Below are 25694 nucleotides of genomic sequence, written 5' to 3'. Positions count from 1 at the left end.
ACTGCACAAGAGCCATGAATTAAGGGACAGTACATGGAAAAGAATTCTCTTTTCACAGGAGCCAGAGGAGTTTTTTCCTGTAGAACAACCCCAGACCATGTCCCTTCCTAAACCATAACAAACATTTCCCCTTTTATAGGTAGCTTTGGTACTGACCTAGCTTCACTTTTCTCAAGGCTTATAAAAGTTTGGGGAATCCGTGATGCTCAGTGAGGCAAACATTTTTCCATGCCCTCGTGAGTATCAGCCTCCTCAGATGCCCGAAAGCATTCCCCCTCCCCTCTCCCAGGCTTCCCTGAGCCCCTTCCTGCCTTGCCTGCCTGAGGATTGCTGCTCTGAGGCCCCTCTATCTGGGGGGTGAAGAACAAGCAGGTGGAGGGCCGGCTGTGTTTGTTGTATGAGATTTTCCATTTGTCCTGGATCTGTAATCATGACAGAGCAGTGCTGTCACAGACCAGCTCTTTTGGGGCTAGCTGCAAAGGAGCCAAAGCCTGATATTCAGGCTTTTGTTGTCTTAGTGATGCCTTGACAGGAGTCATTAAACCTTTATTTTCTTCCAGCAGAAGTAAAACACAGTTGAAATTGATTAGGTTTAGTCCTTGTGTAAACTAAAAGGATTATGGGTTTACAAGCTGGCCTACCTTTCCTTTCCCTCACACTTATTTTGTCCATAAACAACTGTTTTCCTACTGACTCACTGCGAGTTACAATCTTGCTGTTATTTTTGCTTTCTTTAAATTTCCACAGAACACTTCTATATATAATCCAAAATGGTAAAGAAGAAAGGGTATGTGTGAGTTTAAAAATAAAAAATCACTAGCATTTCCCTTCAAATAAATATGTGTTTGTTAATAACCAGGCATGATTGTCCTTTAAAAAAAATGTCCCTTCCACGCCTGTGTCCCAAACTGACCTGGCAAAGGACAGGGCAAGGCTCCTTGAGGGAGGTTCCCTGCCCACCCACAGTGGACGAGGTGGGCAGCCTGTCCTCTGTGGTGTCAACTCCTCCACTCAGCATTCTGCCCTTTCCTTTTTGTTTCGGAGCCCTGCCATTCTGATACATTCCTGATGTAAGAGTTAGGAAAGAATTAAGTGCTGGCTTCCGGGCCTCACCTCGTTAAAGCAGTCAAGTCTGGCATGGACTGAACAGGCAGTCAGTCTGTTCAGGGACACAGTAACCCAGAGCCAGACCCTAATCTGCAGTTCTTTCCACCAGACCACTTGCCTCCAGCTGCTTTTTTCTCTAAGGTGGGAATTTTGAAGTGGCCATATGGGTTCCTAAGATACTGGAAATTGATCCCACCCAGCCAGTGTGGGGAAGCAGTAATTGGATAATCCAAGAAAAAACTGACTTTGGGACCTAGCTTGTCCGGTACACCCGGTGATAGTTACTGAGCCTGGCAGGGGGGTGACATGGCTCACACCAGCTGGGAAGTATTAATATGCAGTGAAAAGAGCCAGGCAGCTTTGGTTGGGAGTTCTGCCCGTTGCCTCTTACTGCTGAATAAGTTGCTTCATCTGTAGGCTTCCATTACCTCATCTGTAAAGCGAGGTGAGAACATTTAATATGTCCTAGGTTGCTGAGGTTGAGAACTGAACCAACATAGTGACTGTAAACGGGCTTAGCCCCTAAGTAGGTTCTTAAGAAATGCTTGTTGTGGCTGAGGGAAGGCAAAGGGAGAATCCCCGTGGAGCAGGCCAGCAGGAAACAGTGCCTGCTGGAGTCTCCAGCGCTGGAACCCTTGCTGGGTTAGGATAGAGCCATGGGAACAGCTTTCCCAGAGAAGTTGTGCCTCTATTGTGGATTTGAGATGTTTCTGCTTCTCAATGTTCTCTCTTTTTTCCTGCCTGCTTGCCTGCCTTTTGGATCTCTTGCTGTCTAGGGTGGCAGATGAAGCTTTCTACAAACAACCCTTCGCTGACGTGATTGGTTATGTGTATGTTGCAAAACTAATTCCTTTTCCTTTTTTGATTCTACTTTTCATTTAGAGTTAATGCACCTTTTATGCCACAAGTTGCTTTGCTTTTTAAATTATTTCAAACTGGCACTTCGGGGGCTAATAGGTGATAAGCTGGGGTATGATCCAATGATTGTCTTGCAGAATCATGACTTCCTACAACTCTGATTGCCATTTTTCATATTCGGGGTTTTGGACAGAAGGAAGCTGACTCCCTTTCAAAATGTGGGTCATTTGTGATCTTGTCTGGGAAGACTCTGGGACTGGAGGGCTCTGACCTCTTGCTGCCACCACTACGCCCCTGCCCTGGGTGGGGAGGAGAGGTAGATGTCCTGGTTAGGAACCAGCCGGGGCAGTATTTTCTACACGTGGTTTCTTCGAAGAATGTGGAGTTGGTTGCCTCTCCCTTGGGCAGAGGGGGTTGTCTCTGATGGGGGCCTGTAATGATTTCTCTATGGTCTTATATGTCAGAAATGGTTTAGTTGCCACCTTGTGATGCCCTGTTCCCTCACCCTTGCTCAGAGAGGCCCCAGCTTCAAGGTCAAGGTAGCCAAAGCTGTCTGATACGAGCCACTTTGGCTTTTCTCCCCAAAGAAAATTGCATCTTCTCTGGAAGTTTTTTTTTAGGGGTTCATGTTATCAAAGCAGTATTGTTGAAGACTTGGAAACTGTTCTTGCTGTTTCCTCCTTAAATGTTAGGACTAGATTTTGAGTGAAGAAACATGAAAGTGAAATGGAGGAAGAGAGGAATTTGTGGGGAGGGTGGACAACAGGCTGAGAGGCCTAGAGCCTTGAGATGTTCATCCTGGTAGAAGACAAAACTGGGTTTCCTGGGCCCCCAGATGTATTTGCAACGAGACTTGTGAAATGCTGGACTTACAGGTGGTGTTGGATTTGATTTTTGCACATTCTCTCTGGAGTAGAAATGGAGACTAGAAAGGTTGAATCTGGGTTTGCTGGGCAGCAGGGTGGCCCAGCAAAGCCAGCTGCACGTTCCCAATCATAAATAGAGTGGCAAGGGCATGTCTAGCTTACTGACCATCTGCATTGAGCTCATTCTCATTTTCTATATCTGACCTAAAGTTTCTCTCCTTGTTTCTTTTCTTCTCTTCACCTTTAAGCACAAACATAAGCCATCCTTGCTACAGCCTAGAACAGTTAAGTAAATCTTTCTCACTGCCCCTAACTGTGTGTGCTCTGCAGTTGCAGTCTGTAGTGGCTCTGGCTTCAGCAGTGTTTGCCACGGCCATCCCTGTGAGTGCAACCCTTTGTCCCCACAGACCAGTCATCTCCATTGCTTCTGCTTTGCCCGTGATGCTTGTTGAAGTAGATGAATATAGTGTGTCTTCCCTCTTCTTAACCACTGTCCTTTTGAGCTATAGCTCCCACCAGCAGGTTCCCAAGTGGGGGTGGGCTGACCTTGACTGAAAGAATGTTAGAGCAGCATCCTACCAAAAAGCACCTAACATTGATTGGCTCTCCAGCCCCTGGGTGCCCACCCCTGCCACGTGTGCCCTCGGTGTGGTCCAAGGTACCTGGCTGGAGGGGAAATGGCTGAACTGGAGAATGTCCTAACAAACCCCTTCCAGAATGGCTCTAGTCTCTAATGCCTGCTAGCATGGGAGCTTGTTTTGAATTCCCTCTGATGTACCCTGTTTCTCTCCAGCCTTAGGAATAAATCCAGAAGCTGTAGCGCAATGAGTTGTGGGCTTTTTAGAAGTCTAAATTTACTTGAAACTTAGCACAGCCCAACATAAACTACTGTTCAAGTTCTTGACAGGCCTGCTGCTTTGCTTTTGTTAAAGAAAGCATTGTGTAGCTGGCTAAGGACTTGCTTTTTTAATGCTCTGTATCAGCAGAGACAGACACAGAGAGAGGAGCCCTGAAACCAAACACCTGTATTCCAACATTTTACACAGCAGTCCAGGCACCTTGTGCCTAGGAGAGCTGGCCACGTGTCTGCTCTCGACTCTGACCTGGGCCAAGGGCTGTGATTCCTTAGAAAACCAGAATGCCATTAAGTCAGGCATGAAGATGCAGTCGCTTCTAGAACAAGGCAGCCACCAGGCAGCTCACGGGATTCTACATTAAACCAACATATTTTGTTGTTGCTTCCAGGGCAGCAGAAGAAGCCTTTGTAAATGACATTGACGAGTCATCCCCAGGCACTGAGTGGGAACGGGTGGCCCGGCTGTGTGACTTTAACCCTAAGTCCAGCAAGCAGGCCAAAGACGTCTCCCGCATGCGCTCTGTCCTCATCTCCCTCAAGCAGGCCCCCCTGGTGCACTGAAGAGCCACGCTGTGAAACACTACGTCTGCAATATCTTAATCCTACTCAGTGAAGCTCTTCACCTAATTGGATTAATCATGTTGAGTTCTTTTGGACCAAACCTTTTGTCTTTAGAGTTACTCATTGTTTGTGATTGCATGTTTCTTCCTTCAACTGTGTTCTCCCGGGCAGAGAGGAGGGGGAGGTGGCAGCAGGGGGAGGGAAGCCTCCCACGGTAGCATCAACCTGTGCTTTTTGTGCATTATTCTGAGAATAAATTTGTTTTGAACAATAAACATGTAGCTTCATTATTGATCTCAAGATGTGCTGCAGTTTGGAGTGAGGTTCAAAGGAATGAAGAATTTACTTTTGTCATTTCTAAGGCCGAGGCAGCACAGTCATTGGGCCTCCACCCCTGCTTTCAACTAAAATAGCTCCAAGTTTCTATTGTCTTTGAAGTTTCCATTTGGAAAGGGAGTTCCCAGGCTAAAAGTTAACCCCTCACCAACCTATATATTTTCTCCCAGATGGCTCTTGTCCATCCCTTACTTTAGGGTCTTGGATGGTATATTTCAGTGGCGGCGTCTCTGGGGGTACATAGACTATAGTGAGACCTTACTCCTTTGGCTCCAGCCAGTAAACCTGAGTCAGGGCGGCATTAGTGTGTGACTAGCCCCATTACTCTGGATCCCCGTAGCACTTTGCTCATATTCATATCTCTGGTGTCAAATATTTATCTAATTGCTGGCTAATACAGTAGACACATGTGGCTGTTTGAATTAGAGTTAATTAAAATTAAAAACACATTCTAGTCCTGGTATATTTCATATGCTCAGGGGCACATGTGGTTAGGTATTATCCGTATGGCACAGCACAGATTATAGAATATTTCCAGCACAGAAAGTTCTAGACCACCCTGCTCAACACAACAGATGCTTCTAGGAGGCTGTGTTCTATTCAGGCATCAACACATTTGTTATGTGCCCTCAGAATCGGTCACATTGGTGATGGTTCAAGTAACTAATAAAGCCATATTACCGAAATCTGCTTATTTACCTGATATTTCCAAGTTGGAAATTGACATAAACTCCTGTTGATACCACACTCTGGAGGGGGTAGTCTTGCCATTGCCAAGAAGGAAAGTCCACCAACACTCCCACTGTAGTTATGTCTGAGGGGAGAGGAGCCGCAATTATTTTTCTGCCTACCTCCCCTTTCCAAGCTTCTTAGCTGGGCATTCTTGATCTTGCCCACCTGGCCTCTTTACTCATTTCTTCCCATTAGCCACCCTGGATTGCAATCGAGCAATCACTCACTGTCGTTTACCATTTGTTACTTCTGGGCCTTGTTAATGCCATTCAACATGTCAAAATCCAGTTTAAGAATTAGCTTAAAGGACACCTCTACAATGCCTTCCCTTACTCCTTCCCCTGAGCACCCATGGCCCTCTATGCCCACAGCTTACCTTTTGGTGTTATTCTGATGGTGCCATCTGGACTGGTCTTGCCTTCCATACCAAATGGGCTTCTTAAGGTGAATGTGACAGTTGTAAAATGTCAGTAAAGTCTCTGACATCCTCCAGATCAAGAGGTGACTGGATAATATGACAAAAGTAATGCCATGTGACTTCCAAGTCTAGGTCATAACAGGCAATGCAGCTTGCCAGCTGATTTGTTGGAACACAAGCTCTGGTGGTCCTTGAGCATCACCCTGAGGCTGACATGCTGTGAGGAAGCCCAAACCAACCTACATGGAGAGGCCCTGAAACTACAAGCAGAGAGAGGTGCCTGGCCAGTCGCTAGTATTCCAGCCTCCTGCTATTCCAGCTCCAGGTACTAACTGGAAGTACATCAGACACCCTGCATTAGAATTGCCAACGAGAGCCTTTCCCAAATTCCTGACCCATAGAAACCATGACAGAGTGATTATTGTTTAAGCCTCTTAAGTTTTAAGGTGGCTTGTGACACAGCAATCAATAGTAAGTTGGGATTGCTTCTAAAGTCTACATTACCCACATAGGGCTACATAAAAAGGAGGAAGTTGTTCCCATGGTCTCATTGAGTGTTCAACATTTAGTTTCAAACCGCTTTCTTGGGGCCACTTTGCTTTTTATGTCAAATTTTAAATGTTATTCAACATAGTACTGAAAAGTCATAGCCAGAACAATTAGGCAAGAAAAAGAAAAGGCATCATCCAAATTGGAAAGGAAAAACTACAACTGTCACTATTTGTAAATGACATGATATATATAGAAAACCCTAAAGCAGCGGTTCTCAACCTGTGGGTCGAGAACCCTTTGGGGGTCGAACAACCCTTTCACAGGGGTCGCCTAAATACATCCTGCATATCAGATATTTACATTACGATTCATAACAGTAGCAAAATTACAGTTATGAAGTAGCAACAAAAATAATTTTATGGTTGGGGGTCACCACAACATGAGGAACTGTATTAACCCTTTGCACTCCGAACCATTCTGGACATTGGCTACCAGCTACTCGACGCTACTTTGCGGCGGAAACGTGCATTTACAGACCCTCATATTATTTAGTATAATTTTGGAACCAAGTAACGTATTATAATGATATTGGACTTATATGAATTGGGTGACATCGAGGAATGTATATTTGCAAAAAAAATATTTTATTGTTTATAATTTTGTACAGTATGATAAGTTTTGTAACACTCCCCAATATGCATTGCAGGCTGATTAGTGCATGTTTGACAGTAATAAGTGGTTTGACGCCTGCCACCAGGTGTTTTCCTGTTTGAACACACAATGCAGTCCCGTTTTCTTTGTCCCACATCGGGAATATGTAGTTTATTGTTTAATCCGACACAAAACCCGCTGACATTTCTTGTATATATCTTAGTAATTTTACGATATTTTGATTTAATTTCTTGTTCCATTTCAAGATAAAACTTCAGGGAAACATGCATGTCTCAAAAAGTTGCGTTGAAATAACTCAATTCCCCGTAATCACTAATAAACTGCAATGTCCCCTGAGAGGGGACATCCGAGTGATATGCTAGAATTCCGATGTCCCCTGAGAGGGGACAGCGGAGTGCAAAGGGCTAAAGGGTCGTGGCATTAGGAAGGTTGAGAACCACTGCCCTAAAGAGTCCACCAAAAAATTGTTAGAATAAATGAATTCAGGAAAATTGTAGGATACAAAATCAATGTATAGAAATTTGTTTCTATATACTAATAAGTTATCAGAGAAATTAAGAAAACAATCCCATTTACAACAATATTAAAAAGAAAATACCGCCCTAACCGGTTTGGCTCAGTGGATAGAGCGTCGGCCTGTGGACTCAAGGATCCTGGGTTCGATTCCAGCCAAGGGCATGTACCTTGGTTGCGGGCACATCCCCAGTAGGGAGTGTGCAGGAGGCAGCTGATCGACGTTTCTCTCTCATCGATGTTTCTGATTCTCTATCCCTCTCCCTTCCTCTTTGTAAAAAATCAATAAAATATATTTTTAAAAAAAGAAAGAAAATACCTAGGCATTTAATCAAGGAAGTAAAAGATCTGTACATTGAAAATTATCAGACACTGGTGAAAGAAATTAGAGAAGACACAAATAAATGGAAACATATTTTTTTGTTAATCCTCACCAGAGCATATTTTTTCCATTGATTTTTAGAGAGAGTGGAAAGGGGGAGAGAAACATTGATGGGATAGAGACATATCGGTTGATTGCCTACCGCACACGCCTGACTGGTGCCAGGAATCAAATCTGAGATCCTTCAGTCTGCAGGCTAACATTCTAAACATTGAGCAAAACCAGCTAGGGAGGAAAGATATTCTGTGCTCATGGGTTGGAAGACAACATTAACATATCCATACTACCCAATGCATTCTACAGATTGAGTGCAATCCCTGTCAAAATTCCACTGGCATTTTTCACAGAAATAGAACAACCCTAAAATTTACATGGAACTACAAAAGATCCTGAATAGCCAAAGGGATCTTGAGAAAGAACAAAGCTGGAGACATCAAGCTCCCTGATTTCCAACTATATTACAAAGCGATTATAATTAAAACAGTATGGTACTGGCATAAAAACAGATACATATATCAATGGAACAGAATAGAAAGTCCAGAAATAAACCCACACATGTATGGTCAATTAACTTACATCAAAGAAGCCAACAATCATATCAAATAAAGGGAACATGCAAACTGACCATCACACGTCACAAAGATGGCAGCGCCCAGTCCCCTCAGCCCTGCCGGAGTCCCCCAGTCCTTTCAGCGCTGCTGGGGGGTGGCGGCAGGCACGCAATGCGGCCAGACCCACCCTCAGCTGCCCAGGGTGGGCCTGAGGCACAGACAAGCCTCAGATGGCGGCTGCCCAGCCGCCCAGGGCCGCCCGAGGCTCAGGTCACCAGGGCCGGCCAAGGCTTGTGCTGCCAGCAGTAGCAGCAGCAGAGGTGTGATGGGGGCGTCGCCTTCCCCTGATGGAAGGGTTGCCTCCCGCCCCTGAGGACTCCCGGACTGTGAGAGGGGGCAGGCCGGGCTGAGGGGACCCCCCCCCTCCAATGCATAAATTTTCATGCACCGGGCCTCTACTACACAATAAAGGACAGCCTCTTTCATAAATTGTGTTGACAAGGAAACTGGACCACTCTCTTATACCATACACCACAATAATTAACTCTCAATGGATTAATGACTTAAATGTAAGACCTGAAACCACAGAACTCCACAGGAAACATACACAGTTAAGCTCCTTGACATCTGTCTTGGTGAGTGATGATTTTTTTTTTTGTATTTGACACCAAAAGCAAAGGGCACAAAAGCAAAACTAAACATGTGGGACTACATCAAATTGAAAAGCTTCCACACAGCAAAGGAAACCATCAACAAAATAAAAAGGCATCCTACTGAGTGAGAGAAAATATTTACAAATCATGCATCATACAGTGTAAATATCCAAAACTGAGTTTAAAGAACTCATAGAACTCAATAGCAAAGAAAGCCAATCTGATTAAAAAATGAGAAGAGGGCCCTAACCGGTTTGGCTCAGTGGATAGAGCATCAGCCTGTGGACTCAAGGGTCCCAGGTTCAATTCCGGTCAAGGGCATGTACCTTGGTTGCGGGCACATCCCCAGTAGGGAGTGTGCAGGAGGCAGCTGATCGATGTTTCTCTCTCATCGATGTTTCTAACTCTCTATCCCTCTCCCTTCCTCTCTGTAAAAAATAAAATATATTTAAAAAGAAAAAATGAGAAGAGGATCTGAATAAGTATTTTTCCAAAGAAGACATACAGATGGCCAACAGGTACATGAAAAGATGCTCAACATCACTAACCATCAGGGAAATACAAATCAAAACCACAATGAGATACCACCTTACACCTATTAGAATGGCAATTATTAAAAAGACAAATACTGAGTGTTGGAGAGGATGTAAAGCAAAGAACCCTTGTGCACTGTTGGTGCAGCCACTTGGAAAATAGTACAGAGATTCCTCAAAACATTAAAAATAGATCATAAGCCCTAACCGGTTTGGCTCAGTGGATAGAGCGTCGGCCTGCGGACTGAAAGGCCCCAGGTTCGATTCTGGCCAAGGGCATGTACCTTAGTTGTGGGCACATCTCCAGTAGGAGGTGTGCAGGAGGCAGCTGATTGATGTTCCTTTCTCATCAATGTTTCTAGCTCTCTATCCCTCTCCCTTTCTCTCTGTGAAAAACCAGTAAAATATATTTTTTAAAAAATAGATCATAAAACACAGAAATTCCACTTTTGAGTGTCTAAAGAAAACTAACTCAAAAAGTTATATGTGCTCTGTGTCCATTCCATCATTATTTACAACTAGAGGCCTGATGCACGAAAATTTGTGCAAGAGTAGGCCTTCCTTCCCCCGGCTGCAGGCACTGGCTTCCCTCCTCCGGCCGCCCTCCAGCACCCGGGCTGCTTCCCTCCTCCTGCCACCCGCGGGCACCCTGGACCCAGGCTGGCTTTCCTCCTGCCCTGGTTTGTCAGGAAGGACATCCAGAATGACACCTCAAAGAAGTCTGGTCTAATTAGCATATTACCCTTTATTATTATAGAAAATAGCCAAAATATGGAAACAACTTAAGTTTCCATTGATAGATGAATGGATAAATTGTGCTGAATACACACACACACACACACACACACACACACTCTCTAGAGGTCCGGTGCACGAATTCGTGCATGGTTGGGGTCCCTTGGGGTGACCTGTGGAGATCGAGCCCCAGCTTGCAGCCCCAGCTTGTGCCCCTAACCTTGCAGCCCCACCTGGCACCCACCTTAGCCTGGTGTCACCCCCTCACCTGCTCCACCATCCCGCCTGCAGGGCAGCTCCCTTAGTGCGGGGGAGCCAGCCCCACCCCCCGCCGCTGCCACTGGTCGCTGTCTGTGGGGTGATCGGTGGGGCAATAGGGCCCCTGCTCACACCCACCTTGCCCTGGCACCGCGCTCACCTGCTCCACCATCTCACCACGGTTCCGCTCTCGTTGGGGCCCATCGGGACCGGCAGCACTTCTATTGCTGCCCACTGCCAGCACCGCAATGCCTGCCATGTCCTGCCCAACCCCCTGGTGGTCAGCACACGTCATAGCGAGCAGTCGAACTCCCGGTCTTCTGATTGAACTCCTGGTCAAACGACCGCTCAAGAGGACAATTTGCATATTAGGCTTTTATTATATAGGATAATGATTATTCAGCCATAAAAAATAAAATCTTGCCATTTGTGACAACATGGATGAACCTTGAAGATACTATGTTAGTGAAATAAATCAGACTAAGAAATAAAAATATTGTCTGATCTCACATGTGGAATCTAAAAAATAACAACAAACCAAGTTCATAGGTATAGAGAACAGATTGGTGGTTGCCAGGGGTGGGAGGGTAGATAGATGGTGGGTGAAATGGGTGAAGAGTCAAAAGTTATAAATTTCCAGTTTCAAAGTAATTCATTGGGGATGTAATATACAGCATGGCGACTGTAGTTAATAACTGTATCGCATATTTGTTGCTGAGAGTAGATCTTAAAAGCTCTCTTCCCAAGGGGGAAAAAATGCTATAAATATATATGGTGACAGACTGTGATCATTTCACAACATATTTTTAAATGTTATCTAATAATGCTTTCTATTATCAAAGTTATTTTTCTTTTGGTTAAGAAATCCATATTAGATGACTTAAAGAAATTACATGACCTTCAGAAAGCAATGCAAAAATGTAAATCTCTTCTGGGAAGGGAAGTGCTTTTAGCTAGTGAGTTAATTTAAGAATAAAACAATAAAAGTGCTAGGATTTCCACAATGACGTGTATTTATTTTTTCTTTAGAATTTGGCTCAGTAACAAAAACATTTACATTAAAATAAATTAAAATATGATTATTAACCATATGTAATAATTATGTTGGAATATATTAGTCTCCCCATGAATTTAATGAAAACTAAGATTTGGTTTTAGATTTAGTACCATCCTTCATATATTTAGGTAGCAATGCAATTATCTGATGTATAGAGTGGTTACATATTTCACGAAGGAACATCTGATGCCCGTTCACCGTACACCCTCTTGCCCCAGACACTGATGGCCGAACAGACTACTTCCCTCCCAGGAATCACTGGGAATGTTTCAACAATAACCTAGACCTGGACTATTTCAGGGCTGGTAGAGTTCTAAGAATTAATCTATTTTTTTTTCATATTAACCCACTAGGAAGGAGAACAAATGTAATATGGATTACTTAGCTTTATTTTATATTGCTAATACTGAAACAATATTATTATAGAAACCTTGCAGTTCTCCTAAAGTAATAAAACAATTTGAAAAAACATATGTATAAGCTTTTCTAGCTCATTTAAAAGTATCCATAAAACCTATCACTAGTTCAAATACTGTGCTCCTAAAATTTACACAGTACAGAGGAATATTTGATTCAATTCACTGCTTACACATTATGCCACGAATAAATCGAGTTATTACTACTGAGATATTTTTATTAAATAAAGCTTTTGATAGCCTGCAGTAAGTTAGAATATATTCACATTTTGAAAGCTTTTTGATATGAGAGGTTATGTAGCTTAGCAGAAAAAGCACAGGGGATCTGGGATCAAACCCTGTCTCTTAAGACTCACTAGCCACATAGTTTTAGGTATGTTTAAACATTAAGACAATTTGAAATTCTTTAAAATGGGAATTAAAACACCTATGTCACAGGCTGCAAGAATTTAGAATAATGTATTTGAGGCACACCTAGTTCAGAACCTGGCATACAGTAGGCACTTAATAAGTGGTGGTTATTAGTTTTTCTTCCAGGTTGTAATTGACAGCAAGAACCGTGGCCTCTGTATCGTGAAAGCATGGAATCTTATTGTGCCGGAATCCAGATTCAGACGTGGGCTCTAGGTCTGACACAAACACTGCCATGATAGACACTCCAGGGCCATATTCAATGTAGTATGAAAGGCTACTGAAGGGGGAGGTGTCTGCTTGTCAGTAGCAACAATCCTTTTGAGATGGTTAATCTCCTTCAGAGACTGTAAGTCCTAGTGGGTTCTCAGGTGTCCTTAAGAAGACAAGGTCACTAAGGCCACTGTCATTCAGATCCCTGGTCTAAGCTGCTCAAGGTTCTGTGAGAGTAATAACAAATAATTTTTGGGGTAACAAATATGTCCAGTATCATGATTGTGGGAATGGTTTCAGAGGTGCATACATATACTGAAGCTTATCAAACTGGGCACTTTAAAAACACCTCAATAAAACTTTTTTTAAAAAGCTCACTTAAACCTTTCATGGTGAGATTTCCTTCTGTGCCGACTAGATCCCTTTCTGTCATCTAAGTTTAGGGAGGAAGGATTAATAATCCAAACTCTAGTATCAAAGTCACATTCCCAAGCAAGACCTGCTGGTCTGAGTGGTACATCTAGTAAGCAGAGGTCTAAGGCTATTGTAGCTCCTTCTGACACAGAAAACTGTGAGTGATATTTATAGGGTGTGAGCTGAAATGACCCCAGAAAGAGCAGCAGCTACAAAAATGGGGTTTGGGAAAGGTGACTTTGGAAGAGGAGACTAAAAGCACAAACTTCTCTGCAAAGTCACCTGCCAAATACCAAATTTAAATATCAGATTTGCTTTTTAAGAAATGCACATCTAAAAGACAACCTGAGCGTCTCCGTCGGTGACCACTCCGGGAAGCCTAGTAGATCCTGCGTGTTGTGTAGTCCAGAACCATGCTGGCGGCTCCAAGCAGGGCAGGATCCACCAAATCCGAAACCACCACGTCCACATCCCGAACCGAGGACAAGGCTTGCTGGCGGATGACGTCCTTGACAGTGTGGATATAGTGACTGGCTAGGACTCCGGAGAGGATCACAAGGGAAGGATTCACAGTGTGGAGGATGTTCACAACCCCAAGACCCAACGCTGTTCCAGCTACAGAAAAATAAAAAACTAAGTTTCAGGAAGAGAACTAAATTAAAAATGCCGAAGAGGAAGATGGAAAAGAGTCAGCAGCCAGGAACATCCACACTATTTAATAAAAAGTACCTGAAGCTGTACTTTTAAAGCTATTCATGATTTATTCTTTTTTTTTTTTTCAGAGAGAGGAAGGGAGTAGAGAGGGATAGAAACATCAATGATGAGAGAGAATCATTGATCAGCTGCCTCCTGCACTCCCGCACCCCCCACCTCACACACACACACACACACACACACACACACACACACTGGTGTTCGAGCCCACACCCCAGGCATGTGCCCTGAACAGGAATTGAACCGAGACCTCCTGGTTCATGGGTTGAAGCTCAACCACTGACCCATACTGGCCAAGCTCATGATTTATTCTGACTATGAGAAAATAATCATGAGATACTTTGGAAAAAAGCTGGGTCTAAAATGGTATGTACTGTACTTTATGGTCTCAACTATAAATAAATAGAAATACTGGTAGGAAATGTTAATAGTTGATATCTGAAACAGTAAAACTGTAAGTGACACTTTTCCTTACTCGTATTTCTCTGAATTTCCTATAAAATGAACAGGTTGTTTCTTCATAGTCTTTAAACTAAGAAACAAAAAATCCCGCTTAAAAAGACAATGCTGCCAAATACCTTGCAGGCAAGTTCCTTTCTCTCAGTAAACAGGAAAAATGCCTCTGAGTAACACTCCAGAGCACCAGTCCTGAGGGAAGTTGAACATCTGGGGGAGCCCCAGGTGGTCTCAGGGCCTGTCCCCTTTGGCAGAGCTGCCAGGAGCTGACACTCACCTGTTCTCAAGATGCTCTGGGCTTTCACGTTGCCAAGTTTCGCAGCTTGGATAAGATGAAGTGCACCCACAGCTTCGTCTTTTGGCACTGACATCCCTTCCACCAAGAGCAGGTCTTCTGTTTGAGCAGAGGTGAGGAGGAGAGACAGTCGATAATGAGCGGTGGGAGGCCAAACTACAATGGTGCCAGTGGGCAGCGAGCCCCCAAGTGAGAAGACAGTATTTTCACATTTGCAAAGCTCATCACTCATAAACATCCATATGCATTCCCCAGAGGCCTCTGTTGCCCTCTCGTTGCCCGCTTATACACTGCCCAAAACGTCCCTCACTAAAATCCTGTTCTGAGCTGAACCACCTCCTCCCCTCTAGCATTCCCACTTCTCACTTCCAGAGGAAGCAGAGCCCTTGCAGTGCTTCCCCCCAGCAAATCCATCAGACTCCTCTGCACTCCTCCCCCTCCTTATCCAGCCCAGATGCAATGTGGCATCACCGGCCAGTGCCCCGCTTTCCATGGAGGAAGGCACAGCACCTAGGAAACAGCACAGACCTGGTTCAGCTGCCAGCTCTGTCATTACGAGCTGCACAACCCTGTCCACTTCATGTCACCATGTTTCTCTTCTCTGTGAGACTGAGGTAATATACTAATACCCATCCTAGCAGGATTATTTTAGGGATTAAACGACATAATGGACCATAAAGTATTTTTAGTTAAATGGGGGCCAGACTAATGGTAAATAAACAGTAGGTATTTCTGTTATCTATAGTCCTTTTTTTCTGTCCCTCACTCTGCCAGTCACCAACTCAGATCAACCCGCCTCCTTCTCTATTATACATGGGCTCTGATGAGAGAAAAGCTAACCCATGCAGACTGCTTACTAAATATCACCTGGTGGTCGCCTATCTCCTGGGGGCCCTCACAGCTGCCTCTTCTAAGGCTTCACCTCCTCAGACCTTCTTTCCCTGCCCACCCCTCACTCTCACCTGACCAAGACATTTCCATATTTCTGACCTCTCAGATAAATAAAGGACAGGCAGGAATTCCTTTACTTTTCAGCCCCCAACTAGAAGCAGGTTTGTACATGCACACCTTCATTCCTTCGTTCCCTCTCTGGGCCCTCTGCCAGGCTTTGCACTCATCTCTTCCCCCCTCTTCAAGGGCCTTTCTGTAGGGACCATCCTTTCTCCCCTGCATTCCCAACCGTTGCTTCCATTTCCACTGTCTCCTTTCCACCTGCACATGCTAACAGATTCCACTTCTCCCCTCTTCCTCAGTGTAGTTAGGCTTCTGCTTCCACTATTTGATTGAATTTCTTTAAGATAGGCATTTGTCGCCCCCCCCCCCGGGGGGGGAGAGGAGGCAGAAATTGATTCTTGGGGGCAAAAGATCTTTTTATACACAGAGTACATAAACAAAGAACATATCTATCTGTGGTATTAGAGTTTCACAGGGTGAGATGATTAGGAAAAAACACCTAAGCAGGTTCCTTATCAGGGGTGATAAAAACAAGGTTGAAAAAAATACTTCAGGGCTTCAAGTGATGTCCTCATGACCAAAACCAAAGAACGTTTCTGATTTTCTCTTACTCATGAGCAGCATTTGACACTACAGACTACAATCTCCCTGAAACACTTCCACTTTTGGCTTCTGTGACTTGACCCTTTCCTGGTGTTCCTCCTACTCTGCTGTTTTGCAGGATTCCATTCTTGACTTGCATCATTCATTTCCCTTTCAGAGGTTTAACTGTCACCTCCATGCTGATTCCCAAATCCCTACCTCTACCCTAGTCCTCTCTCTTGAGCATCAGGCCCCTATAGCCGGCTGCCTCCTATGCATTTCCACCTGCATGTGGATGTCCTACTGGTACCCAACTATTACCTTCCTTCAAAACCTGTTCCCCAACTTGTCCATCCAGAAAACTGGAAGTCACTCTATAGAACTGCCCCATTTAAAGCTATCCTCTATTCAACTACCATTTTCCTCCCAGGAAACAAAAATTTACAATTCAGTGAAGAATCTAAAATTCAGATCTGACTGTATCTTTTCCCTAAAATTTTTCAGTGGCTTTTCCATTAGCTGCTGGTTCTGGCTTACCTCTTACTACCTGATACTCTGCCTTTATGCACCAACATCACTGTCTCCCAAGCTTGGAAATGTTCCCGTGCCCATTCAGACTTGCTTCACTAGTGCTATTTACCCTCTGACTCTCGACCTCTCAGGACAGCACCCTAACACTCCCTTCACTGTATGGAGAAGGTGGGAGGGAACGTTGGAGTCCTTATATGCATCTACATTTCTTGGCCATCATTCTCTCTGCACCTGAGACACCATATTATGATATTATGATATTAAATGACTCCCTCTTGCATTAGAATGGAAACCATCTTGACTTTTATAACATCTAGAAACAGCATTAGTTCAAATAGACCTTTTAGAATTAAAAAACTAAAATATGTTCCTCCATTTAATTCTTCATTAAAATGTGTATTGATGTGTATTAAGCCCCTGTGCTAGGAGCTTAGAAAACAAAAATAAAAGACAGCCCTAGCTGGTTTGGCTCAGTGGATAGAGCATTGGCCTGAGGACTGAAGAGTCCCAGGTTCGATCCTGGTCAGGGCACATGCCCGGGTTGCGGACTCAATCTCCAGTAGGGGGTGTGCAGGAGGCAGCCAATCAATGATTCTCATCATTGATGTTTCTATTTCTCTCTCCCTCTGCCTTCCTCTCTGAAATCAATGAAAAAAAATACACATTTTTTTTAAATGAAAGACATCTTCCCCACTCCCCTGGAGCTCAGGACCCCTGTCCACCTCCACCCCTGCAGAGGAAGAGTGTTGACATGGGTCAGGACTAAGGAAGCTTTGGAGCTTCAATATGAGAGAGCCCCACTTGTATTCTAGGAAGGGAAAAGGTTAAGAGCTTGGGTTTCAGTGCTCAGCCTTTGGAATACCTACTTTGAAGTATTTTTCTACCATTTGGCTATTTAATCCCTCAGAAGAAAGAAACCAACCATCATGTAGCTTTTTTGCTTCCTTCTGCAAGGCCATTCCAGAGGCATATGCTTCAATGCATCCATGGCTCCCACAGGAACAATCAGGCCCATCTAGAGACACAACAAGGTGGCCAAGTTCTGCAGCACAGAAGGAACTTCCATGGATCAATTCATGCCGATGGATGATTCCCCCGCCAATTCCTACAGAGAGACAGCAATCCTTGAGGTGGCTCTTCATTTGAGACAGAAAACTGATATGGCAATGCCTCATCTGTTAAGGAAAGCTTTGGAATGTGAGGTTCTATACAGTGCCTACTTTCCTAGTAGCTGAAACTTATTAAGTACCAAAACTTTATTTGGAATCATCTTGGATGGAAATAATTTTAGCAGATCCTCTGATACCCTGTGTTGCATCTGCTTGACTCACCTTGTGATGACAGACCACCTCAAGTGCACACTGTCCACTGTTCTCCCCGAGGCTTTCTCCAACACTAAAGAACTCGGTCAACCATGCAAGCACAGTGCCCAGAGGCAACCCTCAACCAAGGCAGGACAGGAGCCAGCAGACCCAAGTGGACAATTCTGGATGGTATTCTGCAGGCTTTTGGGGAGGTTCCAGTAGATTTCAGCCCCCACTGCCCTCAAGACAACTTTGATCATGTCTCCTCCAGTGACTCTCCTCCTACTCTCTTCCCACTCCCTCACTCCTGCTTCCCAGGATCACTGCCAAAATAAAATACCCACAACCTAAATCCTTGTCTCAGACCCTGCTTTGGGGGCAGACAATCTTTCTAAGGTATCAAATACCTCCTACTTTCTTAAACAGAATATGAATATGATTTTGCCTCCTCTTAATACCGTGTCTAAAAATTTTTGATTCAGGAATTATGAATATCAATGACTGTCTTGTTATGGAATTTGGGAGTTACTGAGGAGTGAAGACCATTCTGCCTTGGCAGGCTCTGCTTTTTAGTTTTCCCGCCATCTATTACTTCTGGTGGCACCTATTCTTCAACGCCCACCCCTCTCATTTGCAGTTTATTAACTGCTCTGTGCCAGGAAGTGATTGCCAGACTTGTGACACTGTGTTCAAGACTAAGAGAAGAAGTATATGAGCTTAAAGGGGAGGTAGTATAATGTAGAGTTTAAGAGCACACAAGTGTTGAAGTTGGGCATATCTAGGATCAAATGCTGGCTAGACCATGTATTAGCTGAGGCTTCCTCATTTAAAAAACAAATTGGGACATCAGCAAAAATGGCAGAGTAGGAAACTCCAAAAGTGCATCCCTCCACTAAAGCAATGACTAAACTGGCAACTTTTTTGGAACTCTGGAAACTAAACAAAAGTTTGCAACAACCAGGGGAATGCTTTATCTGAATATTAGTAAGAGCTTCCTGGCATTTTCTGGTCCCATTAATCCCTCGGCCTCTTCTCCCCACAACCTCCCACCACACACACACACAAAAATTGGCAGTGGCCTTGAAAAGCAGCCCACGTTCCCAGTACAGATGGCAGTACTAGAGGGAGCTGAACAAACCTTATTCTTAAAGAATTGTGGTGGTTTATTTTGACCAGCTCAAAGGGCTTGCCTTTATCTCACCTACCTCAGAACTCTCCCAGGGCCCAGGGGGCTGCACAAGGGGCATTTGTCAAAGGCATTTAAAGGCAAAATATACTTGGTCTTTGCTGCTTAGGGAACTAGGTAACTGGGGGCAAACAATATACTGACCAAATGCACTAGGAGGAAAAGCTGGGGGATGAGAAGCTTTGGGGAGTAAGGGGTTTGAATAGCTCTGACAAGCTCCTGAGATTTTAGAAGGCCACAGCCATGCTCAGAAACGACCTGAGCAGACCGCAGCTCTCCTGTGTGGCTCACTCTCAGGCCCTACTCAAGCAAGTTGCAAAGTGTTAAAGGTGTGCCCCAGCACACACTCTAGCTCCTGAAGCAACCGTCCCCTGCTCTTACCTGTGCCTGTAATAAATGTCACAAAGTTTTCCAGGCCCTTTCCTTGGCCAAATTTCCTTTCCGCCATGGCGGCACAGTTGCCATCATTGTCTACCCACACGGGGAGATGCAAAGTATCAGACAGGGGAGTCCTGAGGTCCACAGAGTTCCATTCTTGGATCAGTTTGGTTGAATGCAGCACAACTCCTTCCCGAGGATTTACACGGCCACCTGTGGAAATACCTGAGCTCCACCACAAACACAAACACAGGCAAAGTAACTCTAATTAGCAATCTTAGAAAAGTGTGCCAACTTTCTGGGCTTGGAACACAAATTAATTCACCCAACATATCCTAAGACAAATATTACAAAGGATTGCAAAGAAATGACAAACAGTCCTGAGCTAAATCTATAGTTCCCCGATATACAGTACTAACAATGCTTTTCCCATAATGCTGGTTGGTGGCCACAGACAGGGCCTGGAGACAGGGACTTGTTCGGTCATGCAGCAGGACTCAGTGAGTTTTGTACATTAAAATGAACATTTCTTGGACATGTAATTCACAATCTTACCTATGCCCAAAATTCTGCAGTTCAGTTTTACAGCTTCTGCTGCAGCTTCTACACACATCTGTAAGATTAAATTAATCCTCTCTTCATAGGTTTTAGGATTGAACTGAGTATACTTCTTAACTATTTCACCCTAAAAGAGAAGAAACAACACCTTCTGTCTCACTGGTCTTCACTAAGAGCACACACAGTGAATCTTTTGTCCTTTTTCACCATGTATCAGACACCGCCATAGGACAGTTCTACAGATTTCGATGACTGCTTTAGAAGGGAGCCATTGTCTGGCTTGGACCAGCCCCTGGATACACCAAAGTCGTTTTCTGGGAAGTCAGTCTGGGATATGACTGTTGAGGTAATGACAACTCCAGAGCCAATCAGATGACCACCCCTCCCACCCCCCCACCCGTCTCGCTTTTTTTTTTTAAGTATTTTTTATTTTGGAACTGCCTTTATGTACAGACATTAAAAAAAAAAACCACAAAAAAATATGGAACGCTTCACGAATTTGCGTGTCATCCTTGCGCAGGGGCCATGCTAATCTTCTCTGTATTGTTCCAATTTTAGTATATATGCTGCCGAAGTGAGCATCCCATCTCTTTTTAAAAAATTTTTTTTAAATTGATTTCAGAGAGGAAGGATGAGGGAGAGGGAAATAGAAACATCAATGATGACAGAGAATCATCAATAGGCTGCATCCTGCACGCCCCCCCACCGAGGATCAAGCCTGAAACCCAGGCAGGTGCCCTAACTGGAAATCAAACCATGACCTCCTGGTTCATGGGTCGACAACCACTGAGCCACACCAGCAGGGGTGGCCCCTCTCTTAAGCATAAAGTCAATGTTGGCTAATCTTAATTTTCATTAAAAGGTCATATTTTACTTTTTCAGGTTGATAAATTTTCCTTGCTTAAATACTGAGGCAACTAAGTAAATTTCCTTAAGTACTTAAGCTTTAATCACCTCCCATAACTGAAGCCAGTACCATGGTATGGTACCATGATGTTTACATTACTGTGTTTTCTGATATGCTTTAATACGATCAGGGATAGTCCCTCCTTATTATTCTTGTTTTTAAATTTTCTTTGTTCTCACTTGGGCATTAATTTAAGTAAATTTCAGAATAATGATGTTCAACTTTTAAAAATTTCATTTAGCTCTAGCCAGTTTGGCTCAGCAGATAGAGCATTGGCCTGTGGAATGAAGGGTCCCAGGTTCAATTCCGATCAAGGGCATATGCCTGGGTTTCGGGCTCGATCCCTGGTGGGGGGTGTGCAGGAGACAGCCAATTAATGATTCTCTCTCATCATTAATGTTTCAATCTCTCTCTCTCCCTCTCCCTTCTTCTCTGAAATCAATAAAAATATACTTAAAACTAAATAAAATAAATAATATATTTAAAAATAAAAAATATATAATGGAAAAATGCTTTTTTAAATTTTCATTTAAATGTTGACTACGATTATGTTAAATTTATAAGTCAATTTGGAAAGTGCTGACATTTAAAAAATACTCAGCATTCCCAACCAGGATATTTCTTAAGTCTTTACATTTTACAGTAAAGTTTTATAATTTTCTTTACATAGATCACACAGTTGATTATTCATAGATGATTCTGTTATGATATTCTGAATAAGATCTCTTTTTCCACTCTTCTGTTGTTAATGGATTTTTATACATTTACAAAGGTTAGAGTGGTCACTAATCTATCTATATACATAAAAGACTAATATGCTAAGTGTCCGACCATCTGGGTAATGACATCATGTAGCAATGCCCAGCTTCCTCTCCCTAGCGACTAGCGTCCTTGGAGTTTCTTCAGCCCAGGAACATGACTTGCTTTATAGCCAAGTGGAAACATTTCACACTGTAACCAAATGTCTGTGAAGCATTTTCCCATGCCTCATCTCATTTTATCCTCACAGTAGTCCTGGATTAGGTAGATAGGAGACTTGGTGGAATCCTATTTTCTTTTCATTAGCCAGAAAATGGAGATTTAGAAAGCTTAGAAACTTGACCTGACTGAAAAGAAGAAATGGTGGACCTTGAAAATGACTTCAGGTTTTCTCACTGCGCAGAATTCAGTCAAACACTGCTGCAGTTAAATATTTTACCCTTTGTTCTCCCTGCATGATCTACAATAATAATCTGCTTCATATTGATATTTACTGCTGTGTTGGTGACAATTACCTGAAAGAGAAGTTGGGGTGCTTCACTGGGCTGTAAAAAGTTTAGCTAAATCAGAAAGCAGGACTAATTAAGCAAGTTTATTCTATATCTATAAGAGGCTAAGTTGACTCATGCATGCGTGATACATATAAAGCTCTCGCTGGTGCCAATTGCACGTGTGTTTCCATCTGTCATTATCAACTGTGAATTTGGTTGACACTTCTATTATAGAGAAAGGGCGAATAGCAATATTAAAGTATTTCTTCTAATTAATTTCCTTTCAATGTGCACGAATTCGTGCACCAGGCCACTAGTGATTGCCATAAAACCTAAAGTTGTGATTCTCAACCTTCACTGTGCATCAGAATCACCTGGGCAGCTTTGAACAAATATTGATGCCTGGCCTCCACCTCCAGAGATTCCAATTTAATTATTCTGGGGGTGGGGGCAGGGGGCCAGGTATTTATATATTTTTTAAAGGTTCCAGATAATGTTATTGTGCAATCAGGCTTGAGAAACACTCACTTACCTAAAGAAGAACTAAAATCTTTGCCTTCAATTTCATATAAGTAGAAAGTTATTGATATTTATATATTTATCATATCTAGCCATTTTACTCAATTGTCTTATTAATTATGTAAGGTTGTTTATTCACATTGCCTATAAATAACATTTTTGTTTTATCCTGTCCACATTCTCCATTTTTGCAGTTTGTTCCATGTTTTATTCCCATCATAATTTCCAGAATTATGTTCAATAATGTTACAGAAACATCCTTCTTTTCCTCTTGATTGCAGTAATAATGCCTCTAGAATTTCACCATGACAAAGAGTGTTGGCCACTGATGTAGAATATATTATCTTCATGTTAAGAAAATATTCTCTTACTGGAACTTTTTAAAGAGTATTAATAAAGGAGGCCTTTGGCTTCTCTTGAGAAAATCATATTTTGTTTTTCTTTATTGACCTAAACAACTTTGTGTTTAAAATCTTTGCTATTTCCAAATAAAAAAAGAAAAAAAAACTTTGCTATTTCTAATAAACTCCTGAAACTTTATATATCAACAATATTTCAAATAAATATTTTTCTGGTAGGTTTATTCTTTCTTGTTAAATTATCAGAGATCATTTTAACACAGACAATTTGGTGTTTTTTTTGAAGGCTCTCTCAACCTCTGTCAGCACTGTGGTGATGGTTTGGTTAAGGGAGTAAAGGTATGCTGTACTCAACCAAAATCATATTCTACAGGAGATACCATTCCCGTCACATTTGCAGACACCCTCCCTAGGTAAGGAATCAGCATACTCCATAATCCAAGCTATTAACCAAATACAGAATTTCAGGTGTCCTGGGTAGCAAAAGCCCTGTCTGGGGCCAAAGTGGTCTCCCATTGTCAACTTATGTCTCCTAACTTTGCTTCCCCAAGAATTTTACTTCTTTGAATGTTAATAATTAATAAAATAATGACAAATACTGTAATGGATCCAAAACGTCAATACTGCCCTAGCTGGTTTGGCTCAGTGGATAGAGCATCAGCCTGGGGACTGAAGCGTCCCAGGTTTTATTCCAGTCAAGGGCACATGCCTGGGTTGTGGGCTTGGTCCCCAGTGGAGGGCATGCAGGAGGCAGCCAATCAATGATTCTCTCTCATCATTAATGTTTCTATCTTTCTCTCTCTCTCTCCCCCTTCCTCTCTGAAATTAATAAAAAAATTTAAAAACACACACACACAAAAACCCCCACAAAAAGTCAATACTGTGGGCAAATGATTACAAGCTATCATGTATGCTTCTAGTCTTACCTTCCAACCATACTTTTTAAAAATCAATTACTCACATGAGATATGAAGTTAAGATCTTAGGAGTACTTTTACCTTCATGCTGACTATTGCAACTCGGAGGTTTGTCCCGCCAAGATCAACAGCCAAGGCACTCAGAGTTTCAAGAATATGGTCAATGTCTTGAGAGATATTATCCTTCACAGGAGGAAAGCAGAATTTCTTTTGTAGTGGCTCTTGAAGATCAATAGATTTGAGAAACTTCAAAATCCTTGGAACAGCATTTCCATCCCCATATATCTTTGAGCTGCAATATCCCAAAAGTCCAATTAAATGCTTCTCTCATACATGGTAAATAATATTGAAGACATATTAATGGAATCTCAGACTTGAGGTAATAAAATCTGTACTTTTTCTTTTGAAAATAACATATGGATCTCTTTAGCAAACACAGTAAGCACATTGTCACCAATGTAATGTTTAATTCCATTGTTGATTGAAATACAACTATTATCAAAGAAAAATTAGTTTTGTTAAGCCAATATCAGAATATAACAGTTTGTGACAATGAATTTTTTTAGTTTTTATCTTTACCTTCATGGGGAAAAGTTATTTTCAGGAAAAAACATTCAAATACACGGGACAACTTATTAATTTGAACTAGAAAGGAGGGCAATCTAAATTAAAATGCTGAACCAGACTTCTTTATTTTTACTTGTACCTTCAGGGTGAACTAGATTATTATTTATTTTTTTTACTTTTTTAAAAAAATATATTCTTATTGTTTTCAGAGAGGAAGGGAGAGGGAGAGATAGAAACATCAATGAAAGAGAATCATTGATTGGCTGCCTCCTGCACGCCCCCTATTGGGGATCGAGCCCGCAACCCAGGCATGTGCCCTTGATCAGAATCGAACCCGGGACCCTTCAGTCCAAAGGCTGATGCTCTATCCACTGAGCCAAACCAGTCAGGGCAGAACTAGATTATTTTTATTTTAAATATGTTTTTATTGATTTTTAGAAAGAGAGGAAGGGAAAGAGATAGATAGAAACATCTACGAGAGAGGAACATCATTGATTGGCTGCCTCCTGCATGCCCCATACTGGGAATCAAAACCCAGCATGTGTCCTGACCTGGAATCGAATCGAAGTGAATCGAACCGCGACCTCTTGATTGACGCTCAACTGCTGAGCCACACTGGCCAGGCTAAACTACACTATTTTAAAAGAAAATCGGTTATATTGCTTTATAATACTTACGGAAATTCAAAGTAAGCTAAAGAAGTATTTCCTAGCTATGTTAACTAACTGAGACAAATAAAATTATTCTCCATCAGGATCCTTGGTACAGTAATAGGGGGTATATTAGCAAGCTCTGTCTCAGCACCAGCTAGGGATCTTAGGGATGGAGAATGAAAGCTCTGTTTGAATGATTAAACAGTGACCACAGCTGGAAATGGTGCCCAAGGCATCTCCTCTTTTAAATCACTTTTAAAAAAGAGGGTATGTACTCACCAAGGGTACTGTTTACCAAACTGAAGGTGCAGTGCTTGCAATATTTTGTCTTGGGTATCAGCATCCCGGACATGAAGAACGTTCTCCCCTAGGAAAATCCAGGGACACAGTATGATGATTCAGAAGCAGGAATATCCAAAGAATAAAGAAATTAGCAGTATGTTATCCTCATAATTATTCCTGAAACCCAGAGGTCTCAAATAAGTCGTCTTCTTTTAGAAAGACGTCAACTTTTCTACTGTTTATCCTTT

General features: G+C 42.7%; 2 protein-coding genes and 1 non-coding gene across 14 annotated transcripts in view; 1 reads left to right on the top strand and 2 right to left on the bottom strand.

The window, feature by feature from the left end:
• Nucleotides 1-23505, top strand: part of CLTA (clathrin light chain A) — a 43740-nt gene extending 20235 nt beyond the window's left edge. Inside the window, exons 5-7 of one of the 9 annotated variants that reach the window (XM_006102688.2) lie at nucleotides 1884-1937; nucleotides 3080-3115; nucleotides 4077-4523. In XM_006102688.2, the coding sequence (XP_006102750.1) occupies nucleotides 1884-1937; nucleotides 3080-3115; nucleotides 4077-4248 (262 nt within the window). In that variant the 3' untranslated portion in view covers nucleotides 4249-4523. Of the gene's footprint in view, nucleotides 1-1883; nucleotides 1938-3079; nucleotides 3116-4076; nucleotides 4524-20209; nucleotides 20339-22862; nucleotides 23097-23313 lie in introns of those variants that run through there. The other 8 variants (XM_023744018.1, XM_023744017.1, XM_023744019.1 and 5 more) reach the window with 8 other exon arrangements.
• GNE (glucosamine (UDP-N-acetyl)-2-epimerase/N-acetylmannosamine kinase) overlaps nucleotides 12197-25694 on the bottom strand; it is a 52787-nt gene continuing 39289 nt past the window's right edge. For 2 of the 4 annotated variants that reach the window (XM_006102686.3, XM_023744016.1), the window contains exons 6-12: nucleotides 25444-25531; nucleotides 24026-24236; nucleotides 19990-20119; nucleotides 19438-19659; nucleotides 17489-17671; nucleotides 14482-14598; nucleotides 13067-13649 (exon numbers count right to left, since the gene is read on the bottom strand). In XM_006102686.3, coding sequence (XP_006102748.1) covers nucleotides 13414-13649; nucleotides 14482-14598; nucleotides 17489-17671; nucleotides 19438-19659; nucleotides 19990-20119; nucleotides 24026-24236; nucleotides 25444-25531 — 1187 coding nt within the window. In that variant the 3' untranslated portion in view covers nucleotides 13067-13413. Of the gene's footprint in view, nucleotides 13650-14481; nucleotides 14599-17488; nucleotides 17672-19437; nucleotides 19660-19989; nucleotides 20120-24025; nucleotides 24237-25443; nucleotides 25532-25694 lie in introns of all 4 variants that reach the window. The other 2 variants (XM_006102687.3, XM_023744015.1) reach the window with 2 other exon arrangements.
• On the bottom strand, nucleotides 20468-20574 carry LOC111823232. Its single transcript, XR_002826235.1, has one exon. It is a non-coding gene; the product is annotated as a U6 spliceosomal RNA (small nuclear RNA).

The sequence above is a fragment of the Myotis lucifugus genome, unplaced genomic scaffold (assembly GCF_000147115.1).
Source record: "Myotis lucifugus unplaced genomic scaffold, Myoluc2.0 scaffold_424, whole genome shotgun sequence".
Classification (NCBI taxonomy): domain Eukaryota; kingdom Metazoa; phylum Chordata; class Mammalia; order Chiroptera; family Vespertilionidae; genus Myotis; species Myotis lucifugus.
This window is presented reverse-complemented; position numbering and strand designations above follow the sequence as displayed.